The sequence below is a fragment of the Arachis ipaensis genome, chromosome B6, assembly GCF_059453495.1.
Source record: "Arachis ipaensis isolate K30076 ecotype BB chromosome B6, ASM5945349v1, whole genome shotgun sequence".
Lineage (NCBI taxonomy): Eukaryota > Viridiplantae > Streptophyta > Magnoliopsida > Fabales > Fabaceae > Arachis > Arachis ipaensis.
In genome coordinates this window covers 125,419,982-125,432,050 of record NC_142441.1, presented here as the reverse complement: position 1 = coordinate 125,432,050, position 12,069 = coordinate 125,419,982, and the positions used below count along the sequence as shown (strand labels likewise).

The following is a 12,069-nucleotide window of genomic DNA, read 5'->3' as shown; positions in this document are numbered from 1 at the left end:
ATTAAATGATGTCGACAAGAGGGGAGACTGTACTCTTTTTCCCTTGGTCAGGTTTTTTTCCATTGGATTTTTCTTGACAAGGTTTTTAATGAGGCAGTCCCCATCATAAAGGATTTTGTACTCTTTTTCCTTCACTAAAGTTTTTCCCATTGGATTTTCTTTAGTAAGGTTTTAATGAGGCATAATCCTAAATGGACATCCAAGGGGAGTGTTGTGATAAGATTACTTACGTGGATGCCCATTTATGATGGGCGGTTTAGTATTTTCAAGGAAGAGTACATTTAATAAGCATTTGAAAAAGCTATTCTATGTACATCTATAAATAGAGGATTAAGCCTCTGAAAGTAAACACACAACAATAAAATATTCCTCTCTCCTCCTTCTTATACACTGCTAACACTTCTCTCTCTTTTTATTATAGATATATAAATTATTCCTATTATATTGAAATTATTATATTAGCTCATATTAATACTAGATTTTCTACTTCTACTTTTATATTTATTATATCTTCCTTTATTTATTTCACAACAATTTTTTATTTTTTGTTATTTTTTATTTTTCTTTCATTACTTTGTTTGCACTCTCATACATATACTGATATATTCCATGTTCTATGACTTGTTTCCTAAAACAAAGATAATTTTTTTATTATAAGATTCTATTTCTATTTTTGTATTTTATTGTATTATAATTGATATTTTTATAAAAATTTTTGTTATAACCAAAATTTTGAGTCTCTCAAACAAAAAAAAAAACAATTGCCAAAATGATGTGAGCTAAAATCTCATTTTTTTTAAAAAAAAGTGGTATATACTATTTTTTATTTTTTGCTATTTTTTATTTTATTTTTTTATTTTTCTTTCATTATTTTGTTTGCACTCTATGGATATACTCTAAGTTTTATGATTTGTTTCTTAAAATAAAGATAATTTTTTTTATCATAAGATTCTATTTCTATTTTTGTGTTTTATTGTATTATAATTGTTATTTTTGTAACATTATTTGTTATAACTAAAATTTTGAGTCTGTCAAAGCAAAAAAAATAAAAACATTACCAAAACGACTTGAGCTAAAATCTCTTTTTAAAAAAAAAAAAATAAGTGGTGTGTACTATTTTTTATTTTTTATTATTTTTTTTCTTTTATTATTTTGTTTGCACTCTCATGTATATATACTTCAAGTTTTATGATTTGTTTCTTAAAATAAAGATAATTTTTTTGTTTTTTATTATAAGACTCTATTTCTATTTTTGTATTTTATTATATTATGATTGTTATTTTTGTAAAATTATTTGTTATAATTAAAATTTTGAGTCTGCTAAACAAAAAAGATGCCAAAACGACGTGAGCTAAAACCTCTTTTCTTAAAAACAAAAATAGTGGTGTATACTATTTTTTATTTTTTATTATTTTTTATTTTATTTTTTATTTTTTAAATTATTTTGTTTGTATTCTCATGTATATACATACTCCAAGTTTTATGACTTGATTCTTAAAATAAAGATAGTTTTATTTTGTTTTTTATTATAAGACTCTATTTCTATTTTTGTTTTATTATATTATAATTGTTATTTTTGTAAAATTATTCGTTATAACTAAAATTTTGAGTCTGTTAAACCAAAAAAGAAATTGCCAAAACGATGTGAGCTAAAATCTCTTTTTAAAAAAAAAAAATAAGTGGTGTATTCTATTTTTTATTTTTTGCTATTTTTTATTTTACCTTTTTAATTTTTCTTTCATTATTTTGTTCGCATTTTCATGTACATACTCCAAGTTCTATGACTTGTTTCTTAAAACAAAGATAGTTTTTTTTTTATTATTATTATAAGACTCTATTTCTATTTTTGTGTTATAATTATTATTTTTATAAAATTATTTGTTATTTGAAAATGAAATTGAAAGTGTTAATTTTTATTTTTTTTTCATAAATTTGAGAGCACATATTGATATTATGATGGACAATTCTATTAACGTTAAGAATTTAAAAAATAATTACAAAAAAATTATGTTGTAATTTGAGTATTTGACTTTTTTTTAGTTTGACTTATGATTAAATTTTTATTTATTATTTTTTATCAAATTTAATTTTATTATTATTTTTTAAATAATTGTTAAGCAGACTAATCGACCGGCCCTACTAATTCGCCATAAAAAAGATGGGGTAGAATTTTAAGCCATTTATTTTGGAGTATAGTTGTCAGAACCGAACCGATGATCAAACCGGTTAAGTTGCTGATTTATTAGTTTAACTGATGGGTCAATGATTGAACTAGTGAGTCGGTCCTACTTAAATAAAAAATATAAAATAATAAAAAACTTAATATTAAATTTTGAATTAGTTAGCTAGAATAGTATCTTAATTTAACAATAAACAAGTCTTAATTAGTCAGTAGAGTACTACTATAATAGTATCTTAATTTAACACACAGTAGTAATAATACATGAATTATATCTAAGGAATAATTCAGCATTCATAAACGAATTCAGAACTGATTCAAAACCAATCCAAAACCAATTTAACTAATTCAGCAATTCAAAACTAATTCAATCACTTCCATATTTATTTCTAATCAACTCATAAACCAATCAACAATAAAATTCACAGCAATAATTAAAAAATTTTAGCAATTTAACAAATTCAGAAATTCAGCAATTCATAAACTAATTCAGAACTGATTCAAAACCAATCCAAAACCAATTCAACTAATTCAGCAATTCAAAACCAATTCAACCCTGCCATAATTATTTCTAATCAGCTCATAAATCAATCAACAATAAAATTCACAGCAATAACACAAGAAATTTCATAGGAAAAAAACTGAAACAACGAGTAACTGCTCACAGCAGGAAAGAGAGTGCAGCAGTGAAACACACCACGAAGAGAGCTCATAGCAGGAAGGTAATGGAGCACACCAGGGAAGCATAGCTCACAGCTGCAGGAACCACAGCTTGAGACAGAGACAAAGATGCGAGCGAGATGCAGGTGGCCAGAGGCAGAGACGTGAGACGCGAGCGGAGGAGAGTTGGTGGCGACAGAGGTGAAAAGAGAGAAAAAGAGCAAAGAAGAGAATAGCAGAGACTGGCGAGCAGCGATGGACGATGGCGCGACAACGAGAGACGTACAGAATCACAGACGCACCGACCCAAGGCAAGCGACCTACAAACGGATGCGACAATGCAACGACGGAGATGCAGAAGAGCAGCGATACGAGGCAGAGTTGCCGGCAATCGTGTGTGTGCGTGTGCGTGTGCGTGTACGAGAGAGAGAGAGAGAGAGAGAGAGAGAGAGAGAGAGAGAGAGAGAGAGAGAGAGAGAGAGAGAGAGAGAGAGAGACTCTACAAAGACAAGGGTGCTTCACTTCGAGCTCGAGGGACAAGGAGGGAGGGACTGGGTTAGGTTAGTTAGGGTTTCTTTTTTTCTTAAAGCATCAGAAACAACGCTGTTTTGGGGAGTGGGTAAAAAAAGGAGATCACACCGGCCGGTTATTTAAAATTGTCGTTTCATCGATTTTTACCAAAATCGGTCGGTCCAAATCAGTTCTCACCGATTCTTTTCCTTACACGATCGAATAGCTTAACCGGACCGACCCTTGTGTCATATTCACTAATTTTTCGATCCGACCGGTTGGTCCAATCTGATTCTTACAACTATGTTTTGGAGCCCTTGGTAGGGTGGGACGAACTAAGTGCTTTGACACCCCTAGTTAGGCCTACCACGGCACCATATCCACAGCTCTCTCTCCCTACATATGTTTTTCTTCTTCATGCATCCATATATGATGTCTCACATGTACTAGGCCATAGCCAGTCAGTCAGGGTCACCACCAAGTACCAGCTAGGCAGCCTTCTACTATCCCTTCTTCCCCTTCTTCCTCATTAACCAGCCAATCTCACGAGTCACGACTTCTGAAGTTCTCCTCACGGCTTGTAAATCATGAGTAATTAGTAAATAATTAATCAATAAATTAATTATTTAAAGAAAATTAGAAGATTAAATTTTATAGTTTAACGAATAAAAAAATTAAAATATATATTTTGACACTAATTTTTAAAAATATTAGCCCAAAATTATGCCAACTGGCCAAATCGGTCGAATTGGACCCAAATGGGACCAAGCCCAACCATTAAAAATACACTCCACGCTTAGTGAAGCCTCATAATCAGCAAACACATCAAGAAAGGGGAGGGAGACACAGTGAGAGAGAAGAATAACTTTCCAAACCCTTGCCCAAATTCAATTTACCAAAACTTTCGATCCGAAGTTCCGATTGACGAGCCGTTAGTGGCCACGCGTTCGTCTTAGAATCCTCTACAAGACCCATTACACAAATTTGATAAGAAACTTGCGTTTTCTCACCCAAATTTTTTCATCTCAGTTTTGAAAATTTGAGGATTTATTTTGAAGAATTATGTGATTTTGGTGCCTTAGGATCAAATTAACCTTGTGGACTTGTTGAGTCTTGTCCCAAACTTCCGTTGGTAAGTTGAGGAACGTTTAATCCTTGTCAAGTTATCTAATTAGTGAACCCTATGGTAATTTTAGTGTTATTTTGTGAAATTAGATTGAATTGTATATTTTTAGAAACAAATTGGTGGTATTGGAGACTTGAAGTTGGCTTTAGATGCTGGAAAATCTGTTTGGTGAGGTCTTGGAGCCTTGGACTATTGAGGAACGGTGATAATTGTGACATTCTGGGCTTTAAGAGGAATCGACCAAGATATGATTTTAGTTTTCATAATTAAAATATAATGTAACGTGAAAACTTAGGCTAGTTGACTATAGGTTAAGTTGAAATGTATGAACGACTGAGGATTAGCAATTTATTGTTGGTGATTGTTGAATGGAAGGGTTGAGTTTGTATGTTGGTATATGTGGCATGAAAACTATGTATATGAGTATATCTGTTATTGATTTGAATTGAGGAATTGTGAATATGTATGTGTATATACGTGGAATTATTGAATAGTTGAGATTATTGACGGTGGTGTGTTGTAAAAAGAACGGAGGGTGTGGAGTTGAGTTTTGGTGATATTTTGGTTGTAAAACAATTGAGTTGTGATGGGAATTGTGTTGATGAATGTTATGGATGAGAGTTGTTTAATGTTTAATGTTTTGGGAATTGTATGATTATTTGAATACTGTTTGTTTTTGCATTGAAGATTTTGAATGTATTGATGAGATTTGTATAAAAAGATGATAAGAAGTGTATGGACATATGTAAATATGATTTTGGAGCTGTTTTAATTGCAAAATTATGATATAGAATTCATGATTTGGAAAGCATAGGAATGTTGGTAATTTTAACAAAATGGTAATTTTTTACCAACTTCGACGAGTCATAACTTGACTTCCGGACCCTTAATTTTTGTCAAACTATTTTCAAAAGAAAATTGGGTCCGTGAGATTCACGGCATTCGAAGAACGAATGAAAAATGTTTTAAAATGAAAGAGTTATGCACGTTTGAAGTGTGGTATACGAAAAGTGAAATTTGCAACTTTGCTGTTTTTGGAAGAGGAGGCATGCATAGGCGGATACCATGTCGTGTATGCGGAACCCTGTTTCGGCAGCATAAATGATTTTTTGAAATCTTACCAATTCTCTATTTTCCCAACCTCTTTTAATTACCCGTTAGGGTCCGATACCTAATTTTTAAGTCTAGGATAGAGGATGAACTTTAGAAAAGGGTTGAAAAGTGAAGGATTGGATTGAGAAGGGTGAATAAGTTGATGATTGACAAGAATGATGAGTATGAGATGATACAAGATATGAATGATGAATGAGTTAATGTGAAATCTTGAGGAAGTGCGGAAGTTTGAGAATCATATGAATGATTATAATAATGAGCTTAGGGAAACCCATGGATATATGATGAATGTGTTTGAGAAATGAATGATTTATAGTGAATTTATAAAAAAAAAAGGAAATTGATCTTTAAGCTTTGACCTGACAAGGATCGTGGTGGTTTACCACTTGTCCAGTGTCGAAATGTTTGTGAGGATATCTGTGAAGATCGTGGTGGTTTATCGCTCACAGAAGGTGGAGATCGTGATTATTTACCGCCTACATGTGTGTTGTTTTTCCAATTAAAGATCTTGCGAGGTTTGTGATGGTGTACCGCTCGCAATGGTGGGGTTCGTGGTGGTGTATCATCCGCCAGTTTTCAAGAGGACGATATCCGGGTTAGCTAACGGATGTGTCAGGTTCTAGCAAAGTAACCGACACGTGGGCTCACGGTTAGTAGAAAAGGCATGTATCATATGCATTTATGTGTCTTGTTTTGTTTTGCATTCTTGCGTTTGCGGAATTGAAATTCATGCTTAACTGCTATATGTTCTGTTTGCTGTATCTGTATCCTACTTGTGTTTGCTTTGTCTGTATTGTTTGTCTGTGCACCGGAGCTTTGGAGGATTGAAGGAAGGCGAAAATTAGGACTTAAGTTAGAAATGAATTAGAAATATGAACCTTAGATAGCCTACCCTGTTTATGATTTTCAATTTTAGTTTTAAGTTTGAATCTATTGTCGGAAGTTCTAGGATCGCCTCTGCCTTTTTCGAGACCTTATATGTTAGTTATGTGGGTACTGTTACCATGCTGAGAACCTCTAGCCCCATACATACTTTGTGGTTTTCAGATGTAGGATGTGAAACACCTCGCTGAGGCATTTTGGAAGCTTCTGGAAGCGAAGGACTCTAGTTTTTTTTGGGATTCCATTTTGATTTTTTTTGTATATATAGATACTTTTATATCTCCACTGTACATATATATTATGCTTTATCCCTCTTAGAAGTTGATTTGGAATAACAGGTTCTGTAAGCTGTCTTTTGGGCCTTTTGGGTTTATCTTGTATATATGTATGCTCTAGCCAGTCTTAACTTCGCGAGCCGAGTCAGAAGCTTTGTTATCTATATCTTGTTATCTGTACCTAAAAATTTTAAAAGCACGACAAAAAGAACTAAATATTAAATATATATTCTAAGAAAAATATTTTAGAGATAAGATCAAATTGTTTTGAAAAATAAAAAAAATCTAGAAATCAAATTTTCTTCGAATTTTTTGTGCACCTTGTAAATATTTATTCAAATGTTGCCACAAAAATTTGGATCAAATGGATAAATTGTTTGCTAAATACAAAAGTTTTTTGTTATTTATAAAAAACATAATCTTTATTGGTTATTTTTCCTGTATTTTCAAATAATTTAAAGATTGTTTCTTCGATAACATCATTTGGGACCTTTTTGTTGGCGCTTGAATCTTTCAACAATCAGGAGTCAACTCTATTTCTGAAAAATAAATGAAATTCTTATATTTATATTTGATTTGTCATCATTAAAACGAGAGATTGTTAGCTCCATATATCAGAATGAGTTTTGATATTCACAAATAAAAAATATAACCTTAAAATTTTTATTAATTTGTTACTAAGTTTGCTCAATCTCTGAAGTTTGTTACAAAATTAATGTTCAAACTTCAAAGTTAAAACACCTCAAAACACAAATGAGTTATGTACCAATCTCAAAAGCAAACCAAGCTTAATTCTTGGACCTCCAAAGCAAGGTACAATATGCGCCATAATCTCCTTGGCTCCAAAAGTGTGAGCATGCACAACAATTTAGGACATTGAAAAACTGTTTTCGACTTTTCGCTATCCACTATGCAAGTGCAAAAAAGACTACCATATTTGCTAAAGATGTACCAGGAAAAAATTGTATTTCCTAGACCTTTTAAGGAATCAGCTCACAATAATATAAAAAAAAGTTTACAACATCTCTTTAATAGGCTTAACTCTATAAATACAAGTCAAAGGAAACTATAAAAATATGAAAAGTATTTGTGGCAAAATATTGCCAATATTGGAGAGTTAGGCAGATAGTTTCTTTAATTTTGGGAATAGTTGGTTGCAGGAAGATATAGTTTGTTGCTCATTTTCTATCAGATTCTATTTTCTCAAGGTTATAAATACTAGAGCAGCTCTCATTGTAACTCACTTGATCAATTCATAATAATAAAACGTAGCTTTCAGTTTCACTCTCTATCTCTCTCTCTCTTTTTCTCTCTATGCTCTGCATTTGCTTGTTGATGTACTTTCTGATCTTGGTGTCCAACATCTCTTTCAGTCAGTTTGCTTTCAAAAATTTTTCCACATTCTTCATTCTATCTTCATTGCAAATTTCTTCTCAATTCATAAGAGTAAGTATAATACACTTGCAATCTAGGTTTTAAACTTAGTTTTTATGCTACAATAGATTCACAAACAAATTTAAAATAGTTCCAATGTTTTGATATATTCTAAAACTAGCTAGGATCCCAGAATATATGAAGTTTATTCATATACAAATATTAGTTGATCCATTAGTAATCAAGTTTAATTAGAGAAGATTTGATATAACATTATCTAAAATTTTTAGATAATTTTAGTTGATTTGAATCACAGTTTAGATCATTTTATTTGATCTGAGTTAAATTTAGTTTGAGAAGATTTAAGAAAATAATTTTTTTTTAACGCTTATTCAAAAATAGTGAAGTCAGAGAAGTGAATATGACTACTATCAGAAGAATATTTAGTTGGTTTTTCACATAATGATAGTTATTCATTCATGGTTTATCCATCATTTTCTTTCTTTGTGAACATATAGATTGGAGTTTAGAAGAATCATATTCGAGTTTTTCTCTATGCTCATCAAACAAGAAAAAATATAAGAAACAGATTTTTAATTAGTGAACACTAATCACCTTTAAGATTTAAGGTTAAAGTTTATAACTTAAGATCTAAAATTTAAAATAAGTAAAATATTTTTTTAAAAAATTAATGAATATTTTTTAATTAGTGAGCACTAATCACCTTTAAGACTTATAGTTAGATTTGTCATGAAGTGTTGATCTTTGCCTTCAAATCTATTTCTAATATAAAGAAATTCTGTTTTGAAATCCATAATTTCATTAATTTGTATGGCTTAATATGTGCTACATTAAATCCAAGTCAAGAAAAACATCAACCATGTCTTAGAACTCATACCAAAGCATAATTAAAATCCATAGTTGAAATGTCATCACAATTTGGAGTTAGGATATACCTCCTCTATATCCTCATAAAAGAGCTTCTTCAGATCATCAACAACGGATTGTTGCAAGCAAGTAGCAACAATGAAGCCATCACCACTTCCATTGTTCATAATGAAAGCCTTCCCATCCGAATTTATGCTTCCCGGAACCAAACAAACCGGCTTTCCCCACCCGAAATCCGCTTCATAAAAAGGAAAGTTAGCCCAACTCACAATATAAATATTCGGGTTCACCCTGGATTTTCCTCCTCCAAGATTATACAACTTCTCCCTCAATGAATTCATGTCCTTCTGATTAGCAATGTAAGCAATGGCAGACCTTACATACTCATCATTCATTCGCTCAATCGCTTTCCTCACGTTCCGAACGGCGTAGCCTAGAGGCTTGTGAACAATATCATCGAAGCAACATGTTGGTGTCACGGTAGGAAATGTTGCATTCCCAAAATAACTTTGAGGAAGATTTGGTTTAAATCTGTTCCTGCAATTGACCAATGCACATACCCTTGTTTTCTGGCCCCAATTACCCTCATTCTTCACCTTGCAAATACACCTCCATAAGTGACCACTTATGACCTCAAAACTAGTGTAAGGCCTACTTGAAGAAAGTGTTGATGAGTTTGAACCATTGCCAAAGCCATCTGAAACATGTAAAATTAATGGAACTGTGAATTAACAATGAATTTAGAGAACATAAATCGTTGATTGCAATCCATATCTCTAACAACACTGAACATAGGGGAGCATATCGTAGAAAACTTAACCAACTTTCTTAATTCTAACTATATCCCTTGTTAGAAAAGAGATGTTAGTAGAATAAATAGAAGAAAGATTTTACATAGAAAGATTAGTTAAGAACAATTTTTGTAAAGTATTTTTTTAAATTTGTTCAACTTCAATTATTTTCAATGATTTTCTTAATTAATATAAATATTTAAAAGTAAATAGTTATTTGCAAAATTAAATTCTCTGTTCTTTTAATTGGACTATTATACCTTTACTACAGTCATGATAACCCTAAAATATGAGTTATAAATTAATTTTGATGTAAAACTACATCCAATTATGTATCAAATCACTCCATTAACAAAAAATAATTATTTTTTAAAATTTAATAATAAAAATAATCCTACTAGATGTATATAAAAAATCAATTATTTGTATAAAATATATTCTAAAATATAAAACATATACTAACAAGGTAAAAACTCAAGTACAGTCGACTTTATGTGAAGTCGACTTTATGTGAAATTGATAACTGAGCTGTTAGATTATTTGACTGATTTAACTAAATTTTCATCTAACGGTTCTCAGTTATCATTTATCAACTTCACGTGAAGTCAACTGCACCTGAATTTTCACGTACTAATAATGAGATAAAAAAATATATATTTAAACAAATATATAGTAGTTGATTATTTTTATCCATATAGCATTTTTGAATTAAAAATATAATTAAATAATTAATAAAATATAAAAAATACATTAAAAATAAATTATAGTATTAAACCTTTACCACCATCATGATAAGCTTTCTTCTTAAGCATCTCAACTTGGCCTTTGGTGAGCTTTAACACAACAGTAGCAAGCTCAATCTCTTGTGGTTCTTCTTTTTGTTCTTCCCAAAGTGGCGGTGTTAGAAATTCAGCATGTTCAAATCTTGGACCCACACTCACACCAAGCGAATCCAACAACCCTCGATCGTAAAACGGAACCAAACTCGAATCCAAATCTTCACCTCTCGCCAATTTTGACCATGAACAAATGAAATTCCCAAGAGCGGCTCCGTCAACCACAGCACGACAAATAATCATCCCCAAAACGACGCCGTTGCCCGGAAGCCTCGTGAATTGTGCCGCCATCAACGGCATGTCGTCAATACGGTCAACGCTATAGTCAACCTTGGGCAAAAACTGTTCCAACAAAACATTGTTATCAAGGTTTTCGAGAAGCATGTCCAAGGTTGTATGATTATCGTGACACGTGGCTTCCAATAGTGTGACGCCCTTTGAGTTGCAGAGAAGTTGTAATCGACCGCCATGGATCCATCTGAGTCGACCGGCTAAAGGGTAGTAGAGATTCAAGGCTTTGCTGAGTGAGGCTCTGAGATTTTCCATTGAAGAAGAGGAATTAGAAGTGGTGTAGAGAGAAAGTTGGGATCCATGGTTTGGAAGCTTGGTTTGATCACAGTGTGACAAAGGGATTATTGTAGTGGAAGAGGAATCTGAGGGGGTTATCGTGTAAGAACGATCGATTGTTACTACCATTTTCTTTTCCTTCTTTGTGTTGACTCAGAGGCTCGTGTTGGTGTTATTGATAAATTTGGTTACTAACACATAAAAGGACAACAAGGTACTCTGTGTCTACACTCTCGAGGCATCGGAGTTAAATTAGACTTGAGTTAAGTCCTAATATTTTGAATAAAATACCTATAGTCGTCTTTGAGATTCACTCAAATATCCATATTAATTCTTAAGATTTCAATTTTTTTATTGTAATTCTTTAGATAGAACTTCGAGCATTTAAAGTGGTCTCTAGGTATATTTCTAGTGATAAGTCATCACCGAAGCACTGACATAAACTCAATTTACCACGCTGGAAGGCTCTCAATAGTTAGCTGAACTGGCAAATTTTTAATTTGTACCCAAATTGGTACCTCCTATTATATGTAACCCTAAATTCCTAAATTCATGACCCATAATAATCCCTGATGGTTATGCTTATTCCCATAAAGGTCCTTAAAATTTACAATCGATCCCCATAAAAATCCTTAACAGATATGCAGATAATGATTCAAAACGTGGGGTATATTGGTAAGAACGTGGGGTATGTTACTGTTGAAAAGTTATCATCAATTAAGTATTGAAGCCAAAAAAAACTAGAACATATAAGAAGAAATCTGTACCTCAATTTGCTTTGGTCAACTAATGCAATAGCAATTTATTTCCCTGACAATACGAGAATGGAAATCTCTCTTCCACTAATTAATCTACGCTGCAAAAAGAT

General features: G+C 32.0%; 1 protein-coding gene across 2 annotated transcripts; it reads right to left on the bottom strand.

The window, feature by feature from the left end:
- Nucleotides 1-7,707: 7,707 nt before the first annotated feature.
- On the bottom strand, nucleotides 7,708-11,433 carry LOC107604985 (spermidine hydroxycinnamoyl transferase). 2 transcript variants are annotated; one of them, XM_088489535.1, is made up of 3 exons: nucleotides 10,574-11,433; nucleotides 9,076-9,704; nucleotides 7,708-8,159 (listed from the first exon to the last, which is right to left on the bottom strand). In XM_088489535.1, the coding sequence occupies exons 1-3, from the start codon at nucleotides 11,328-11,330 to the stop codon at nucleotides 8,151-8,153; spliced, it is 1,395 nt and encodes a 464-aa protein (XP_088345661.1). In that variant the 5' UTR covers nucleotides 11,331-11,433; the 3' UTR covers nucleotides 7,708-8,150. The 2 variants fall into 2 exon arrangements, with proteins under 2 accessions (XP_088345661.1, XP_016162201.1); XM_016306715.3 differs by lacking the exon at nucleotides 7,708-8,159 and having other exon boundaries at nucleotides 8,922-9,704.
- Nucleotides 11,434-12,069: the final 636 nt, after the last annotated feature.